The 19,716-nt window shown below is 53.1% G+C and overlaps 1 protein-coding gene across 2 annotated transcripts in view; it reads right to left on the minus strand.

Annotated features, from left to right (window-relative positions):
* LOC115128530 (trafficking protein particle complex subunit 9-like) overlaps positions 1-19,716 on the minus strand; it is a 330,259-nt gene that overhangs the window by 294,872 nt on the left and 15,671 nt on the right. For both annotated transcript variants that reach the window (XM_065017786.1, XM_065017785.1), the window contains exon 11: positions 18,733-18,876. In XM_065017786.1, the coding sequence (XP_064873858.1) occupies positions 18,733-18,876 (144 nt within the window). The remainder of the gene's footprint in view (positions 1-18,732; positions 18,877-19,716) is intronic.

Raw genomic sequence — 19,716 nt, forward strand, 5'->3', positions numbered from 1 at the left:
AGACCCTGGTTCGATTCCAGGCTGTATCACAGCGGTCTAAGGCACTGCATCTCAGTGGTAGAGGCGTCACTAGCTCCTGGATCGATTCCAGGCTGTCACATCCGGCTGTGATTGGGAGTCCCATAGGGCGGCGCACAATTGGCCCAGTGTTGTCCAGGTTTGGCCGGGGTAGGCCATCATTGTAAATAAGAATTTGTTCTTAACGGACTTGCCTCGTTAAATAGAAAATATTTAATTGAGGAGAACACAAATAACCCAGCTCCAGGCCAGCCCTCTCTTCTTCCCCATCCTTCAGGTTTTAAGTCAGTAGCTGGATCAATAAAGATGTTTAGAGCAGTGCTGTATCATCACTCAGACTCGCTGCTTCAGTTGCATACAAACATGTCTCTATGAGTTACTCTGCTGGCCGGGTCTCACACCACAGGGGCGGGCTGAGAGAGATATACACATCTATACTCCAGCCAAGCTCCTGGATAGGCTACTTCTCAGTTCCCCACTACACACCCCTGCTTGGACAGCCACAAAATATCACATTATGAGCCTGAGCAACAGAGCAGCACAGACAGAACCTACTGTGGTTCAGATCCAGGACTCAGGCAAACATGTCCTTTAGACGGAGGTCGTTGAGGAGAGTACATCTGATAGACTGAAGAGCAGAGCAATGTCAGGAAACAGAACATCCGTGACCGAATCACTTTACCACAACCTACATTTACATATTACCTCGACACCTGTGCCCCCGCACATTGTACCGGTACCCCCTGTATATAGCCTCGCTACTCTTATTGTATTGTTGCTCCTTAATTATTCATTCATTAATTACATTTTATTTATTACATTTTTACTTCAATTTATTTGAGGAAATACTTAACAGTTTTTTCTTTCAAAAAATGGGCTTGTAAGTGAGGTCTACACCTGGAGAATTCGGCGCATGTGACAAATAACATTTGATTTGATTTAAAATCTCAGTCAGGAGTGCCATTATTGAAAACATTGCTTTATATAAATGATTTATCTATCAACCTGTTTTTACAGAGAACATTCCTGGAACTTAGAAAGGTCCCCAAAAGAAGGTTTTAAAGGGATGTTAAAGCCCTCTTTATTACAAGGCAAGTCACATTCAGTGTTGTGTGTTTGCAGTGTTGGGAAGTGGCTTAGTGATAATGGTTGAACAAGCAGAGAAATGCTGCATGCAGCATATAAAATAGCCTGGAGGAGAGAAACCTTCTTTTGGGGACCTTTCTAAGTTCCAGGAATGTTCTCTGTAAAAACAGGTTGATAGATAAATCATTTATATAAAGCAATGTTTTCAATAATGGCACTCCTGACTGAGATTTTAAATCAAATCAAATGTTATTTGTCACATGCTGTCTACCCCCCTACGTGCTTTTACACCTGCATTGTTTGCTGTTTGGGGTTTTAGGCTGGGTTTCTGTACAGCACTTTGAGATATCAGCTGATGTACGAAGGGCTATATAAATAAATTTGATTTGATTTGATCTCCCAGGTTACCTGCCTGGCTGTCTACCCCTCTCCCAGCCTGCCTGCCTGTATCTCCCCGTTTACCTGCCTGGCTGTCGACCCCTCTCCCAGCCTGCCTGCCTGTATCTCCCCGTATACCTGCCTGGCTGTCTACCCCTCTCCCAGCCTGCCCGTCTGCCTGTATCTCCCCGTTTACCTGCCTGGCTGTCTACCCCTCTCCCAGCCTGCCCGTCTGCCTGTATCTCCCCGTTTACCTGCCTGGCTGTCTACCCCTCTCCTAGCCTGCCCGTCTGCCTGCATCTCCCCGTTTACCTGCCTGGCTGTCTACCCCTCTCCCAGCCTGCCCGTCTGCCTGCATCTCCCCGTTTACCTGCCTGGCTGTCGACCCCTCTCCCAGCCTGCCCGTCTGCCTGCATCTCCCCGTTTACCTGCCTGGCTGTCGACCCCTCTCCCAGCCTGCATCTCCCCGTTTACCTGCCTGGCTGTCTACCCCTCTCCCAGCCTGCCCGTCTGCCTGTATCTCCCCGTTTACCCGCCTGGCTGTCTACCCCTCTCCCAGCCTGCCTGCCTGTATCTCCCAGTTTACCTGCCTGGCTGTCTACCCCTCTCCCAGCCTGCCCGTCTGCCTGTATCTCCCCGTTTACCTGCATGGCTGTCTACCCCTCTCCCAGCCTGCCTGCCTGTATCTCCCCGTTTACCTGCCTGGCTGTCTACCCCTCTCCCAGCCAGTCTGCCTGTCTACCCCTCTCCCAGCCTGCCCGTCTACCCCTCTCCCTGTATCTCCCCGTTTACCCGCCAGGCTGTCTACCCCTCTCCCAGCCTGCCTGCCTGTATCTCCCCGTTTACCTGCCTGGCTGTCTACCCCTCTCCCAGCCTGCCCGTCTGCCTGTATCTCCCCGTTTACCTGCATGGCTGTCTACCCCTCTCCCAGCCTGCCTGCCTGTATCTCCCCGTTTACCTGCCTGGCTGTCTACCCCTCTCCCAGCCAGTCTACCTGTCTACCCCTCTCCCAGCCTGCCCGTCTGCCTGTATCTCCCCGTTTACCTGCCTGGCTGTCTACCCCTCTCCCAGCCTGTATCTCCCCGTTTACCTGCCTGGCTGTCTACCCCTCTCCCAGCCTGCCCGTCTGTCTGCATCTCCCCGTTTACCTGCCTGGCTGTCAACCCCTCTCCCAGCCTGCCTGCCTGTATCTCCCCGTTTACCTGCCTGGCTGTCTACCCCTCTCCCAGCCTGCCCGTCTGCCTGCATCTCCCCGTTTACCTGCCTGGCTGTCTACCCCTCTCCCAGCCTGCCCGTCTGCCTGTATCTCCCCGTTTACCTGCCTGGCTGTCTACCCCTCTCCCAGCCTGCCCGTCTGCCTGTATCTCCCCGTTTACCTGCCTGGCTGTCTACCCCTCTCCCAGCCTGCCCGTCTGCCTGTATCTCCCCGTTTACCTGCCTGGCTGTCTACCCCCAGCCTGCCCGTCTGCCTGTATCTCCCCGTTTACCTGCCTGGCTGTCTACCCCTCTCCCAGCCTGCCCGTCTGCCTGCATCTCCCCGTTTACCTGCCTGGCTGTCTACCCCTCTCCCAGCCTGCCCGTCTGCCTGCATCTCCCCGTTTACCTGCCTGGCTGTCGACCCCTCTCCCAGCCTGCCCGTCTGCCTGCATCTCCCCGTTTACCTGCCTGGCTGTCGACCCCTCTCCCAGCCTGCATCTCCCCGTTTACCTGCCTGGCTGTCTACCCCTCTCCCAGCCTGCCCGTCTGCCTGTATCTCCCCGTTTACCTGCATGGCTGTCTACCCCTCTCCCAGCCTGCCTGCCTGTATCTCCCCGTTTACCTGCCTGCCTGTCTACCCCTCTCCCAGCCAGTCTGCCTGTCTACCCCTCTCCCAGCCTGCCCGTCTGCCTGTATCTCCCCGTTTACCTGCCTGGCTGTCTACCCCTCTCCCAGCCTGCCCGTCTGCCTGTATTTCCCCGTTTACTTGCCTGGCTGTCTACCCCTCTCCCAGCCTGCCCGTCTGCCTGTATCTCCCCGTTTACCTGCCTGGCTGTCTACCCCTCTCCCAGCCTGCCCGTCTGCCTGTATCTCCCCGTTTACCTGCCTGGCTGTCTACCCCTCTCCCAGCCTGCCTGTCTGCCTGTATCTCCCAGTTTACCTGCCTGGCTGTCTACCCCTCTCCCAGCCTGCCCGTCTGCCCTGTATCTCCCCGTTTACCTGCCTGGCTGTCTACCCCTCTCCCAGCCAGTCTGCCTGTCTACCCCTCTCCCAGCCTGGCTGTCTACCCCTCTCCCAGCCTGCCTGCCTGTATCTCCCCGTTTACCTGCCTGGCTGTCTACCCCTCTCCCAGCCTGCCCGTCTGCCTGTATCTCCCCGTTTACCTGCATGGCTGTCTACCCCTCTCCCAGCCTGCCTGCCTGTATCTCCCCGTTTACCTGCCTGGCTGTCTACCCCTCTCCCAGCCAGTCTGCCTGTCTACCCCTCTCCCAGCCTGCCCGTCTACCCCTCTCCCAGCCTGCCCGTCTACCCCTCTCCCAGCCTGCCCGTCTGCCTGTATCTCCCCGTTTACCCGCCTGGCTGTCTACCCCTCTCCCAGCCTGCCTGCCTGTATCTCCCCGTTTACCTGCCTGGCTGTCTACCCTCTCCCAGCCTGCCCGTCTGCCTGTATCTCCCCGTTTACCTGCATGGCTGTCTACCCCTCTCCCAGCCTGCCTGCCTGTATCTCCCCGTTTACCTGCCTGGCTGTCTACCCCTCTCCCAGCCAGTCTGCCTGTCTACCCCTCTCCCAGCCTGCCCGTCTACCCCTCTCCCAGCCTGCCCGTCTACCCCTCTCCCAGCCTGCCCGTCTGCCTGTATCTCCCCGTTTACCTGCCTGGCTGTCTACCCCTCTCCCAGCCTGTATCTCCCCGTTTACCTGCCTGGCTGTCTACCCCTCTCCCAGCCAGTCTACCTGTCTACCCCTCTCCCAGCCTGCCCGTCTGCCTGTATCTCCCCGTTTACCTGCCTGGCTGTCTACCCCTCTCCCAGCCTGCCCGTCTGCCTGCATCTCCCCGTTTACCTGCCTGGCTGTCGACCCCTCTCCCAGCCTGCCCGTCTGCCTGTATCTCCCCGTTTACCTGCCTGGCTGTCTACCCCTCTCCCAGCCTGCCTGCCTGTATCTCCCCGTTTACCTGCCTGGCTGTCTACCCCTCTCCCAGCCTGCCCGTCTGCCTGTATCTCCCCGTTTACCTGCATGGCTGTCTACCCCTCTCCCAGCCTGCCTGCCTGTACCTCCCCGTTTACCTGCCTGGCTGTCTACCCCTCTCCCAGCCAGTCTGCCTGTCTACCCCTCTCCCAGCCTGCCCGTCTACCCCTCTCCCAGCCTGCCCGTCTGCCTGTATCTCCCCGTTTACCCGCCTGGCTGTCTACCCCTCTCCCAGCCTGCCTGCCTGTATCTCCCCGTTTACCTGCCTGGCTGTCTACCCCTCTCCCAGCCTGCCCGTCTGCCTGTATCTCCCCGTTTACCTGCATGGCTGTCTACCCCTCTCCCAGCCTGCCTGCCTGTATCTCCCCGTTTACCTGCCTGGCTGTCTACCCCTCTCCCAGCCAGTCTGCCTGTCTACCCCTCTCCCAGCCTGCCCGTCTACCCCTCTCCCAGCCTGCCCGTCTACCCCTCTCCCAGCCTGCCCGTCTGCCTGTATCTCCCCGTTTACCTGCCTGGCTGTCTACCCCTCTCCCAGCCTGTATCTCCCCGTTTACCTGCCTGGCTGTCTACCCCTCTCCCAGCCAGTCTACCTGTCTACCCCTCTCCCAGCCTGCCCGTCTGCCTGTATCTCCCCGTTTACCTGCCTGGCTGTCTACCCCTCTCCCAGCCTGCCCGTCTGCCTGCATCTCCCCGTTTACCTGCCTGGCTGTCGACCCCTCTCCCAGCCTGCCCGTCTGCCTGTATCTCCCCGTTTACCTGCCTGGCTGTCTACCCCTCTCCCAGCCTGCCCGTCTGCCTGCATCTCCCAGTTTACCTGCCTGGCTGTCTATCCCTCTCCCAGCCTGCCCGTCTGCCTGCATCTCCCCGTTTACCTGCCTGGCTGTCTACCCCTCTCCCAGCCTGCCCGTCTGCCTGCATCTCCCCGTTTACCTGCCTGGCTGTCTACCCCTCTCCCAGCCTGCCCGTCTGCCTGCATCTCCCCGTTTACCTGCCTGGCTGTCAACCCCTCTCCCAGCCTGCATCTCCCCGTTTACCTGCCTGGCTGTCGACCCCTCTCCCAGCCTGCATCTCCCCGTTTACCTGCCTGGCTGTCTACCCCTCTCCCAGCCTGCCTGCCTGTATCTCCCCGTTTACCTGCCTGGCTGTCTACCCCTCTCCCAGCCAGTCTGCCTGTCTACCCCTCTCCCAGCCTGCCCGTCTACCCCTCTCCCAGCCTGCCCGTCTACCCCTCTCCCAGCCTGCCTGTCTGCCTGTATCTCCCCGTTTACCTGCCTGGCTGTCTACCCCTCTCCCAGCCTGCCTGCCTGTATCTCCCCCGTTTACCTGCCTGGCTGTCTACCCCTCTCCCAGCCTGCCCGTCTGCCTGTATCTCCCCGTTTACCTGCATGGCTGTCTACCCCCTCTCCCAGCCTGCCTGCCTGTATCTCCCCGTTTACCTGCCTGGCTGTCTACCCCTCTCCCAGCCAGTCTGCCTGTCTACCCCTCTCCCAGCCTGCCCGTCTACCCCCTCCCAGCCTGCCCGTCTACCCCTCTCCCAGCCTGCCCGTCTGCCTGTATCTCCCCGTTTACCTGCCTGGCTGTCTACCCCTCTCCCAGCCTGTATCTCCCCGTTTACCTGCCTGGCTGTCTACCCCTCTCCCAGCCAGTCTACCTGTCTACCCCTCTCCCAGCCTGCCCGTCTGCCTGTATCTCCCCGTTTACCTGCCTGGCTGTCTACCCCTCTCCCAGCCTGCCCGTCTGCCTGCATCTCCCCGTTTACCTGCCTGGCTGTCGACCCCTCTCCCAGCCTGCCCGTCTGCCTGTATCTCCCCGTTTACCTGCCTGGCTGTCTACCCCTCTCCCAGCCTGCCTGCCTGTATCTCCCCGTTTACCTGCCTGGCTGTCTACCCCTCTCCCAGCCTGCCCGTCTGCCTGTATCTCCCCGTTTACCTGCATGGCTGTCTACCCCTCTCCCAGCCTGCCTGCCTGTATCTCCCCGTTTACCTGCCTGGCTGTCTACCCCTCTCCCAGCCAGTCTACCTGTCTACCCCTCTCCCAGCCTGCCCGTCTACCCCTCTCCCAGCCTGCCCGTCTGCCTGTATCTCCCCGTTTACCCGCCTGGCTGTCTACCCCTCTCCCAGCCTGCCTGCCTGTATCTCCCCGTTTACCTGCCTGGCTGTCTACCCCTCTCCCAGCCTGCCCGTCTGCCTGTATCTCCCCGTTTACCTGCATGGCTGTCTACCCCTCTCCCAGCCTGCCTGCCTGTATCTCCCCGTTTACCTGCCTGGCTGTCTACCCCTCTCCCAGCCAGTCTGCCTGTCTACCCCTCTCCCAGCCTGCCCGTCTACCCCTCTCCCAGCCTGCCCGTCTACCCCTCTCCCAGCCTGCCCGTCTGCCTGTATCTCCCCGTTTACCTGCCTGGCTGTCTACCCCTCTCCCAGCCTGTATCTCCCCGTTTACCTGCCTGGCTGTCTACCCCTCTCCCAGCCAGTCTACCTGTCTACCCCTCTCCCAGCCTGCCCGTCTGCCTGTATCTCCCCGTTTACCTGCCTGGCTGTCTACCCCTCTCCCAGCCTGCCCGTCTGCCTGCATCTCCCCGTTTACCTGCCTGGCTGTCGACCCCTCTCCCAGCCTGCCCGTCTGCCTGTATCTCCCCGTTTACCTGCCTGGCTGTCTACCCCTCTCCCAGCCTGCCCGTCTGCCTGCATCTCCCAGTTTACCTGCCTGGCTGTCTATCCCTCTCCCAGCCTGCCCGCATCTCCCCGTTTACCTGCCTGGCTGTCTACCCCTCTCCCAGCCTGCCCGTCTGCCTGCATCTCCCCGTTTACCTGCCTGGCTGTCTACCCCTCTCCCAGCCTGCCCGTCTGCCTGCATCTCCCCGTTTACCTGCCTGGCTGTCAACCCCTCTCCCAGCCTGCATCTCCCCGTTTACCTGCCTGGCTGTCGACCCCTCTCCCAGCCTGCATCTCCCCGTTTACCTGCCTGGCTGTCTACCCCTCTCCCAGCCTGCCTGCCTGTATCTCCCCGTTTACCTGCCTGGCTGTCTACCCCTCTCCCAGCCAGTCTGCCTGTCTACCCCTCTCCCAGCCTGCCCGTCTACCCCTCTCCCAGCCTGCCCGTCTACCCCTCTCCCAGCCTGCCTGTCTGCCTGTATCTCCCCGTTTACCTGCCTGGCTGTCTACCCCTCTCCCAGCCTGCCTGCCTGTATCTCCCCGTTTACCTGCCTGGCTGTCTACCCCTCTCCCAGCCTGCCCGTCTGCCTGTATCTCCCCGTTTACCTGCATGGCTGTCTACCCCTCTCCCAGCCTGCCTGCCTGTATCTCCCCGTTTACCTGCCTGGCTGTCTACCCCTCTCCCAGCCAGTCTGCCTGTCTACCCCTCTCCCAGCCTGCCCGTCTACCCCTCTCCCAGCCTGCCCGTCTACCCCTCTCCCAGCCTGCCCGTCTGCCTGTATCTCCCCGTTTACCTGCCTGGCTGTCTACCCCTCTCCCAGCCTGTATCTCCCCGTTTACCTGCCTGGCTGTCTACCCCTCTCCCAGCCAGTCTACCTGTCTACCCCTCTCCCAGCCTGCCCGTCTGCCTGTATCTCCCCGTTTACCTGCCTGGCTGTCTACCCCTCTCCCAGCCTGCCCGTCTGCCTGCATCTCCCCGTTTACCTGCCTGGCTGTCGACCCCTCTCCCCAGCCTGCCCGTCTGCCTGTATCTCCCCGTTTACCTGCCTGGCTGTCTACCCCTCTCCCAGCCTGCCTGCCTGTATCTCCCCCGTTTACCTGCCTGGCTGTCTACCCCTCTCCCAGCCTGCCCGTCTGCCTGTATCTCCCCGTTTACCTGCATGGCTGTCTACCCCTCTCCCAGCCTGCCTGCCTGTATCTCCCGTTTACCTGCCTGGCTGTCTACCCCTCTCCCAGCCAGTCTGCCTGTCTACCCCTCTCCCAGCCTGCCCGTCTACCCCTCTCCCAGCCTGCCCGTCTGCCTGTATCTCCCGTTTACCCGCCTGGCTGTCTACCCCTCTCCCAGCCTGCCTGCCTGTATCTCCCCGTTTACCTGCCTGGCTGTCTACCCCTCTCCCAGCCTGCCCGTCTGCCTGTATCTCCCCGTTTACCTGCATGGCTGTCTACCCCTCTCCCAGCCTGCCTGCCTGTATCTCCCCGTTTACCTGCCTGGCTGTCTACCCCTCTCCCAGCCAGTCTGCCTGTCTACCCCTCTCCCAGCCTGCCCGTCTACCCCTCTCCCAGCCTGCCCGTCTACCCCTCTCCCAGCCTGCCCGTCTACCCCTCTCCCAGCCTGCCCGTCTGCCTGTATCTCCCCGTTTACCTGCCTGGCTGTCTACCCCTCTCCCAGCCTGTATCTCCCCGTTTACCTGCCTGGCTGTCTACCCCTCTCCCAGCCAGTCTACCTGTCTACCCCTCTCCCAGCCTGCCCGTCTGCCTGTATCTCCCCGTTTACCTGCCTGGCTGTCTACCCCTCTCCCAGCCTGCCCGTCTGCCTGCATCTCCCGTTTACCTGCCTGGCTGTCGACCCCTCTCCCAGCCTGCCCGTCTGCCTGTATCTCCCCGTTTACCTGCCTGGCTGTCTACCCCTCTCCCAGCCTGCCCGTCTGCCTGCATCTCCCAGTTTACCTGCCTGGCTGTCTATCCCTCTCCCAGCCTGCCCGTCTGCCTGCATCTCCCCGTTTACCTGCCTGGCTGTCTACCCCTCTCCCAGCCTGCCCGTCTGCCTGCATCTCCCCGTTTACCTGCCTGGCTGTCTACCCCTCTCCCAGCCTGCCCGTCTGCCTGCATCTCCCCGTTTACCTGCCTGGCTGTCAACCCCTCTCCCAGCCTGCATCTCCCCGTTTACCTGCCTGGCTGTCGACCCCTCTCCCAGCCTGCATCTCCCCGTTTACCTGCCTGGCTGTCTACCCCTCTCCCAGCCTGCCCGTCTGCCTGTATCTCCCCGTTTACCTGCCTGGCTGTCTACCCCTCTCCCAACCTGCCCGTCTGCCTGTATTTCCCCGTTTACCTGCCTGGCTGTCTACCCCTCTCCCAGCCTGCCCGTCTGCCTGTATCTCCCCGTTTACCTGCCTGGCTGTCTACCCCTCTCCCAGCCTGCCCGTCTGCCTGTATCTCCCCGTTTACCTGCCTGGCTGTCTACCCCTCTCCCAGCCTGCCCGTCTGCCTGTATCTCCCAGTTTACCTGCCTGGCTGTCTACCCCTCTCCCAGCCTGCCCGTCTGCCCTGTATCTCCCCGTTTACCTGCCTGGCTCTCTACCCCTCTCCCAGCCTGCCCTTCTGCCTGTATCTCCCCGTTTACCTGCCTGGCTGTCTACCCCTCTCCCAGCCTGCCCTTCTGCCTGTATCTCCCCGTTTACCTGCCTGGCTGTCTACCCCTCTCCCAGCCAGTCTGCCTGTATCTCCCCGTTTACCTGCCTGGCTGTCTACCCCTCTCCCAGCCTGCCTGCCTGTATCTTCCAGTTTACCTGCCTGGCTGTCTACCCCTCTCCCAGCCAGTCTGCCTGTATCTCCCCGTTTACCTGCCTGGCTGTCTACCCCTCTCCCAGCCTGCCCGTCTGCCTGTATCTCCCCGTTTACCTGCCTGGCTGTCTACCCCTCTCCCAGCCTGCCCGTCTGCCTGTATCTCCCCGTTTACCTGCCTGGCTGTCTACCCCTCTCCCAGCCTGCCCGTCTGCCTGTATCTCCCCGTTTACCTGCCTGGCTGTCTACCCCTCTCCCAGCCTGCCCGTCTGCCTGTATCTCCCAGTTTACCTGCCTGGTTGTCTACCCCTCTCCCAGCCTGCCCGTCTGCCTGTATCTCCCAGTTTACCTGCCTGGTTGTCTACCCCTCTCCCAGCCTGCCCGTCTGCCTGTATCTCCCCGTTTACCTGCCTGGCTGTCTACCCCTCTCCCAGCCTGCCCGTCTGCCTGTATCTCCCCGTTTACCTGCCTGGCTGTCTACCCCTCTCCCAGCCTGCCCGTCTGCCTGTATCTCCCAGTTTACCTGCCTGGCTGTCTACCCCTCTCCCAGCCTGCCCGTCTGCCTGTATCTCCCCGTTTACCTGCCTGGCTGTCTACCCCTCTCCCAGCCTGCCCGTCTGCTTGTATCTCCCAGTTTACCTGCCTGGCTGTCTACCCCTCTCCCAGCCTGCCCGTCTGCCTGTATCTCCCAGTTTACCTGCCTGGCTGTCTACCCCTCTCCCAGCCTGCCCGTCTGCCTGTATCTCCCGTTTACCTGCCTGGCTGTCTACCCCTCTCCCAGCCTGCCCGTCTGCTTGTATCTCCCAGTTTACCTGCCTGGCTGTCTACCCCTCTCCCAGCCTGCCCGTCTGCCTGCATCTCCCTGTTTACCTGCCTGGTTGTCTACCCCTCTCCCAGCCTGCCCGTCTGCCTGTATCTCCCCGTTTACCTGCCTGGCTGTCTACCCCTCTCCCAGCCTGCCCGTCTGCCTGTATCTCCCCGTTTACCTGCCTGGCTGTCTACCCCTCTCTCAGCCTGCCCGTCTGCCTGTATCTCCCCGTTTACCTGCCTGGCTGTCTACCCCTCTCCCAGCCTGCCCGTCTGCCTGTATCTCCCTGTTTACCTGCCTGTTCCTAAACCTGCATGGAATCTGTCTGTTACATTTCAATTTAGTCAATTGTATTTGGAAGCCCAAGTAACGTAGTCTAACAGTAGAAACATGGAGAGTTGAAGGACAGACCGTGAAGGACAGACCGTGAAGTACAGACCGTGAAGTACAGACCGTGAAGGACAAAAACTCTGTATTGATTGTCCTTTTGGGATGATGCGACGTAAACACCATGTTTGAAGAGTTCACTGCAGCATTACACAAACCTCCCCCCTCTCTCTCTCCCTCCCTCTCCGCTCCCTCCCCCATTTAAGTTCTGTGTCCTATCAGCAACCCCCCCATCCCAAAATACAGCTGCTTTCAACTCCAGTACAATTCCTGTGGGGAATCTATTCAACTCACTTTCACTTGAAGATTTCCGAGAGCAGAATGTGACTAAATAAGTCAACATTAAAAAGGAAATTAAAACACGTTTGCCATCAATTAGTATGTCAGTCCATCAGTCAGCAGACAGATAAATAAGCAATTCAATAAATAAGTATCAGCTTTGGAAGACTTGAGCCAAAACTAAATAACAGGAAATCAGATTTAAAATAAGCCCACATCAGTTAAATAGCCTGACCGCATGATGTGCCTCTCCAAATTCTAAATACATAGTTAGAAAACGCAGTCAGACAAAAACATGTCTTTTTCCATTTAACCTGCAGACCATACATTATCAACCCCTGACCTGGTGGAGTCCAGAAACAGAGTGGACAACCAGCAAGCCCATAAATAAACGCTGCCTCCTCCACTTTACTGCTCACATTGAGTAATGAACCACTGCATTGGTAGTGAGTCAATCCATTCTAGCATTTACTGGGCTCAGTGACACAGACTCCATAACAGAGGTAACATGTACTGGGCTCAGTGACACAGACTCCATAACAGAGGTAACATGTACTGGACTCAGTGACACAGACTCCATAACAGAGGTAACATGTACTGGACTCAGTGACACAGACTCCATAACAGAGGTAACATGTACTGGGCTCAGTGATACAGACTCCATAAGAGAGGTTAACATGTACTAAATTAGGCCTAAAGCGGTGAACAGAGTACTTAAAACCCAAGTTGATATATTATTTAGTACGATCCCACAGAAATCAACTCATTAAAACAAGGCAAAACAGATCCAAGACTCAAATTCTACATTCATTCTTACGCAAGAGGTTCAACTTTGTTAAACTTTGAAAATGTCCTTAAATGACACCGATGTGACTATCATTTCTCAGTTCCTACGCTCGTTTTGAAGACAAACCCCTACATTTCCATCCAGAGCAGCAACAGATCAATAGCCTATGGTGTGGTACTGAAGAGAGGACCCCTGGTGAGAACTTCTAAGAATGTTAAAACATTTTGTGAGGCCTCTTAACTGACACTCTAGGGGGGGGGGGGGAGAGAAAAAAAATATATACATCCTGACAGTACAGTAGTAACAGTCTCAATTAAACGGAGGGAGATTCTGCCAACTGTCACTGAAGATGGACTGCCCTGCCATGTTGGAAGTGGTTGAAAGTGCTGACAGAATACAAACTGAAATGAATGTCAAATGAAATACGACAAATTGATTGATTTATTGTTTTGGGCACTTACAAGAAGTTAACTGCAATGACATTACTTACTGCATTCATATTTCAGGTGAAAAGCCTCATCTTTCAGTTAACCAGACTACAGTGCTAGAAAATGTAATGTGGGTGGGACACTGGCAAAAAGTGACAGACTTAGAAAATGTGTGTGTTTACTTCAGTGTAATGAGATGGAATGAGTGACTGGCCATCTTATGTGACTGAGTATCTAGGGAAATCAGGGGGGGGCTGAGTGCCAGGGGCTTTCAAACAACTCCATGAATAAGTAGCCCTTTAATTGCTATTTCTGCCCCGATAAAGCTTCAACCAACATTATTCATTTTAACAACTATTTCTAAAAATAGGTCTCATGAAAAGCAATCTCTTACGGCCTTTTCTCCACTCAATATAGGTAAGAGCCTGCAAGTTCCTGGTCTGAATCGTAGTCTCCGAGCCACAGCACACAGCCAACAAATAAAATATTGATAATAATCTCCTGTCCCTGATATAGTGTGGGGGGGGGGGGGGGGGAGAGAAATCGATACATTTACAAATTGGGATATTACTTCTGACAATATATTGCGTCGTATTGTTTTGACAAAAATCGCAATATTATTTTTGAGCAAGTTAGCTGTCTGTACCTGCACCAGAACTCCAGTATTTTTCCTTCATAGCTTGTTCTCCATCTTCTTTTAACTTGTTAAATGTAGCTAAATGTAATCGAAAATGTAATCCCCAAAAGGAATTATTTATAATGAGAGGGCCATAAAGAATAACCAGTAATGCTGCATACTCAAAGAAAGGTTCAAATATCACCTTTTGGCTTCCTTGAACTCGTTAGGAAATCACCTTTCATCTCATATCAATCTTGTACATCTATGACAGTGTTTTTTGTTTAAAATCTATGCTTAATGGCTATAAATCCATAAATCCATCTCTGAATGTGCTACCGTGATGAAACCACTCTAGACTGGTGCCTGCAATCATTACATCTTAGTGCACCAGTCTAGAGTGGTTTCATCACGGTAGCACATTCAGAGATGGATTTATAGCCATTAAGCATAGATTTTAAACAAAAAAACACTATGTCATAGACGTACAAGATTGATATGAGATGAAAGGTGATTTCCTAACGAGTTCAAGGAAGTCCGAAAGGTCATATTTGAACCTTTCTTTGAGTATTCTACTGACAATGTTTGTCTATGGCAATTGCATTGCTGTGTGCTTGATTTTATACACCTGTCAGGAAAGGGTGTGGCTGAAATAGCCAAATCCACTCATTTGAAGGGGTGTCCACATACTTTTGTATAATCCATCTCTGAACACATGTTAGAATCACCTTCTTTCCGGGTAAATCTCTATTAGCTTGACACACCTTGATTGTGCAACACTTGGCCATGACCCTTTTTGTAATTATTCAAGCTTTCTTCTAGGATGTTGCCTGTGCTTAGCGCCATTCAGTTTCTTTTTTATCCTGAAAAACATCCCAATCCTTAAAGATTACAAGCATACCCATAACATGATTTAGCCACCACTATGCTTGAAAATATGGAGAGTGGTACTTAGTACCACCTGGTATCTTTGTAGTGACTGGGTGTATTGATACACCATCCAAAAGGGTAATTAATAACTTCCCCATGCTCAAAGAGATATTCAATGTCTGCTTTTATTGATTTTTTACCCATCGACCAACAGATCTCTTCTTTGAGGCATTGGAAAACCTCCCTGGTCTTTGTGGTTGAATCTGTGTTTGAAATTCACTGCTCGACTGAGGGACCTTACAGATAATTGTATGTGTGGAGTACAGAGATGAGGTAGTCATTAATAAATCATGGTAAACACCTATTGAACACAGAGTGAGTCCATGCACCTTATTACGTTAAGCACATTTTTACTCCTGAACTTTTTAGGCTTGCCGAAACAAAAGGGTTGACTACTCAGCTTTTCATGTTTTATTCATTTGTAAAAATGTCTAAAAACACAACGTCAGTGGAATTATGGGGTATTGTATGTAGGCCAGTGACAAAAATCTAAATCCATTGTAAATTCAGGCTGTAACACAACAAGATGGGAAAAAGTCAAGGGGTGTGAACACTTTCTGAAGGCACTATAATATCGTATCATGAGAACCCTGGCAATTCCCAGCCCTAAACCCCACACACTTTACTTCCTCCTTTCATCCCTTTCTCCCATGCTGTCCTGAAGCTTCTGTGATGCAACGAGAGGAAAGATGCCACTCTTTCTCTCCTCCTACCTCCTACCCCCTCCTCTCTCTCTCTCTCTCTCTCTCTCTCTTCACCCACTCCCAGGCAGGATGACACAATGGTGACGTTAATGAGCTTGGCGTGATCACCTTTTCCTGAACCACTCTCCCTTTTTCTCCTCGCCTAAGCCAGAGACATTAAGCAGTTACCTTCACTCTCTACAAAGGCCTAGCTTAAATAAAACATTTGAGGTATGTTTTTTAATGTCACCGATAGGGACTTGAAAAGGCACTACCACCTCAAGACAGACCTTTGAAAGTGCCGGGCTCTGAAATTCAAAGCCGTGACGTTTCCTTTCCCCCGGGAGCTTCTGCTGTGACATTAAATGGGAGGACAGCAACGTGCTTAACGGAGGAACTGGGGTCGATATTATTTTACAGGGGTTGACTTCTAAGACTTGAATTGTGTTTACCGTCGGTCACATACCACGATGCTGAGGGACAGAACAAATTCCTTGGTTTGTGCACCTGTGTAGACAAACAAGCCCCTCTGGAGCAGCCAAACCCCACGGCTTCACCAGAGGACTCGTGTATCAAGGTGTGTGTGCACAAAAGAGATGCGCGCGACAGTTGTTCCTGCAAACGTGGGTAATTACACATTTTGAATTGGACAGAGAAGTGTGCGCGCATCTCCACGCAAATCTCAAATCATGCGTTCACACAACGTCTCGTGGTTGATCGACTGTATGCAAACAAGTAGGATATTGTTACTTTGGGGGAATGGAGGAGATTGATGCACAGGAATTGTAATAATGGTCGGGTAATATAAATATTGGCCTAATGATAAAAGAGAATAATTTGCCATTGGTAAGAAGACCGCATAGCAGAATGTCATCTAATGTGTTAATTTGACTTTTGTTTTATATTCCTAAGTCATAATCATATTGCAGGGCATGTCTCTCCTTTTCTGACATGACTGGTTTATTCTGCTACAAATACTAGGCTACTATTCATCACTCATTCAAGAAGACAAGCTCTAAAGTGAACGGCGCGGTGGCCAATGGCAGCATGTACAGGCTACAGTATTGCTGTTTGACAGGATCCTGACAGACTATTTCATCTCAGAGCCTGTGTCAACGATGCAGATGAAAACACAATCTACTGATAAAATCAAATATGGAAAAATAAACAACAAAAAATTACATTCTGCCCACACCTCTACAGAAATGTGATCAGATTTGCCATTGCAATATATTTAAGAAACTATCATGGCCAGGCGGGGTTATAGGCAGAGTTATAGAGCTAGTTCACAACCCCTACAAATATAGTATGGCTCTGATTTATCAATTAAAACATTTGTGTGCAACAGTTTGATCAATCCCAACAATTTGTTGCAAACGCAAATCCTAGAATCTCCATGTACACTAGATGTGTATTTGAAATGGACGCACGGTCGATAAATGACACCCAAGATCTGTGGATTAAAAGGCACAATCTGGGATATTTGAAAACGGTTATATTGTTTCCCCTTCCTCATCTGTCAGCTTTATACCAAACCAAGTGGCGCTGGGTTGACACACAAAGTCAGGATTGTGACTTTCAAGGAAAAGGCTGTAGCTGCTGGGCCGAGACAGTCACACTGTTCCTCTGAGCTGTGCTGCTGTGTGTTCTACAATAACTCCCCAGACACGCAACGAACACAGCGAGGGGCCGCGCCCCATTACTGCATGCTGGGAGAAGACGGCCTGCAATAACCCCCGCCGTGGGTGACATCACCACACTGCACACAAACAGCTGGGGGGTGATAGAGAATAGCTGGAGGGAGGAAGAGGGAGAGAGAGGATGGGAAAGTGAGCGAGACAAACAAAAAGAGAGAGAGAGAGGGAGAGAGAGAGGCGGGTGAGGAGAGAAGGCGTGGAACCGCAGTTTAGAGGGGAAAGATCTGTGCACGGCTCATTTCACAGTGTCTCTGCCAAAGCCACCATTGAGAAACTCACTGAGAACTATAGAGGTTTTAAGCTGTTCAAACAGTCACTCGAGCATGGAGTGAGGAGTCTGGTGGACCAGGTTTCAACTGGAGTGAGATCAGTGCACATGCTAGCTCAAATATAACAATGAAATATGTTCTGTCACTTTTTCTATGCTCAGCCTCACACACACAAAATGTCACAGATAGAAAAGCCTCATTTCTCAAATCATACATCTGGCCTTCCTGTCTGGAGGCATCACAGGCTGTAACTGCCCACTGTTAGCGTGACCGCCGCTGACACACGGCTGCATGACGGCCACAGGGATACAGCTGAGCTGCTGTTATTCCAGCAGGTTTACACAGAGAGGATGCTGGGTAGATGGGAACAAAGCCTCCCTCAGCGTAGCAACAGTCCCTCGCTGCTGCTGACATGGGCAAATATTTCATACTGTTGGCACTCTGCTCTCTCTGCTCTCTCTCCCTCTCCCATGCAACCTACTTGTTGTCTGTATGGACTGTTGTGTGTATGGACTGTTGTGTGTAACTGACAGATGCACACACACAATACACATGTTCATATTTTTCTCGCTCTCCCTCCCTGTATCTCTACCTCCCCCCTCCCCCTCCCCTTGGGTGAGTACCTATCTCCTGAGTCCAAATTAAGCCCACTGTCACCCAGCCACCAGCTGAGACTGGCTTGGTTGAGCATTACACACCATTACACCCACAGGCACAATGCTGGCTTCCCTAAAGAACATGGTTGGCTGCGGTCAGGGGATGATTTCAGATGATCTCACATGATCAATAGTATGAAATGGAGAAAAATGCAGTAGGTTTTTCAAAACATTTGACTATGTAATGTGTGTTATACCTAGAGTAGAGCTAGTCAGACAGGTTCTTTCCTTTCTGTTTTTAAGAGTTACTATTTGTATTAATTTTCCTTTCTATTCAGTAGGGGGTTTACTAGGCTATAGACCAGGGAACATTTGGTTATATGATTTTGAATTATAAGACCCCTTGAAGTATAAAAAAAAAAAAAAGATAAACAAAAATGATTTTATGGAAAATTTAATTTGGCCTTACTGCTAGAAGCCCGTACAAACACACTGAATAACGATTCACCACATGGACAACAGATAGTCCCCCCCAAAAAATTCAAAGGTAAGTTTGTTCTTTAGTGTTTGCCCTCTATCTGAGAGATACAAGCATTATCAGGAAACCTTTGTTATATATATTATTATGTATTTATTTATTTATTTAAACCCCTATTTTTGGCACTAAACAGTCTCATTATATTTCCAATAATTGTTTTAATTGGTACCGGGGAACCTTCAGATGAGTCTTATGAGGCCTGTGGCGTCCTAAAGCAAAACATGTATCTGTTGGTGAGAGTCTCACCTTTCTACAGAGGGGTCATATTGGTGTGAAGCCCAATCTGTTCAGACACTACAGACAGAAGTTGGCAGCCCGGCTGACTTCAGACGAGTCTCTGTCACTTTTCACAGCAGATGAGGTGGATTGAGACGCATCCAATGCAAAAAAAAAACAGATCTCCATCTTAAACTGACAGATTGTTAAAGGGATGTATGCTAATTAGATTACCGCGTGGTCGACTCTAGGGGGGTTTAGGGGTGCGACTTACAATGTTGAAACAGTGTCCACTCAAAGACACTGGAGAATGAGACCGTCTGGGTTTCGGTAGTCCTTTGAGCTAAAGGCTTGGGGAGCTAAATGTGTGTGTGTGTGTGTGTGTGTGTGTGTGTGTGTGTGTGTGTGTGTGTAGGCTGACCTTGGTCTGAGAGGAAGTCCAGCATGGTCTGGAGCAGAAAGGAGAGGTGGCGGACAGACAGGCCGGGGTTTCCCATACGACGTGATGCGTACACCAGCTCATGGAGCAGACGCATCTGTACCGCCGCCCAGCCACGGTGGGAACCTGGGGGAGAGGAGATGATTTTAATGTCAAAATGTACATGTTCTACATTAACCATCCCAGCCCCTCTGAAAAGACACACATACAGAGGTCGGAGCAGAGGGCAGCCATACTACTGCACCGCTGGAGCTGGTTCTAGGGATTCAATGCCTTGCTCAAGGGCACAACTGCAGGATATATGGCATGCAGGATTTGATACCAGTAAGGGGGGGGTCATCCCAACATTCTCGTACAAGAGCAACATGTGAGATTGTGAGCTGTGCCCGTTGGCTCAATGTTATTTGTGTTCTGCAGCAGAAATCTTGAGAGAGAGAGAAAGCATGAGCGCGAGAGAGAGAGAAAGCATGAGCGCGAGAGAGAGAGAGAGAAAGCATGAGCGCGAGAGAGAGAGAGAGAGAGAGAGAGAGCATGAGCACAAGAGAAAGAGAGAGAGAGAGAGCATGAGCACAAGAGAGAGAGAGAGAGAGCATGAGCACAAGAGAAAGAGAGAGAGAGCATGAGCACAAGAGAAAGAGAGAGAGAGCATGAGCACAAGAGAAAGAGAGAGAGAGAGAAAGCATGAGCACAAGAGAAAGAGAGAGAGAGAGAAAGCATGAGAGAGAGAGAGAGAAAGCATGAGAGAGAGAGAGAGAGAGAGAGAAGGAAAAAAGGATAGAGGTAAATAAGAATCAATTACTCCCTGAGCAACACAGTCTGTGGGGCTAAAAGAACTCGTGACCAAGATGCTTGTCCGTCATAAGTGTTCCCTCTACTGTTGGAGGATATTATTAATAAATATATATATTTTCTGTCATGTGCAAAAATCATATTAATGCAAATCTCGCCTAAGCCATTTCCTCCTCC

Source organism: Oncorhynchus nerka, linkage group LG4 (genome assembly GCF_034236695.1).
Source record: "Oncorhynchus nerka isolate Pitt River linkage group LG4, Oner_Uvic_2.0, whole genome shotgun sequence".
NCBI lineage: Eukaryota > Metazoa > Chordata > Actinopteri > Salmoniformes > Salmonidae > Oncorhynchus > Oncorhynchus nerka.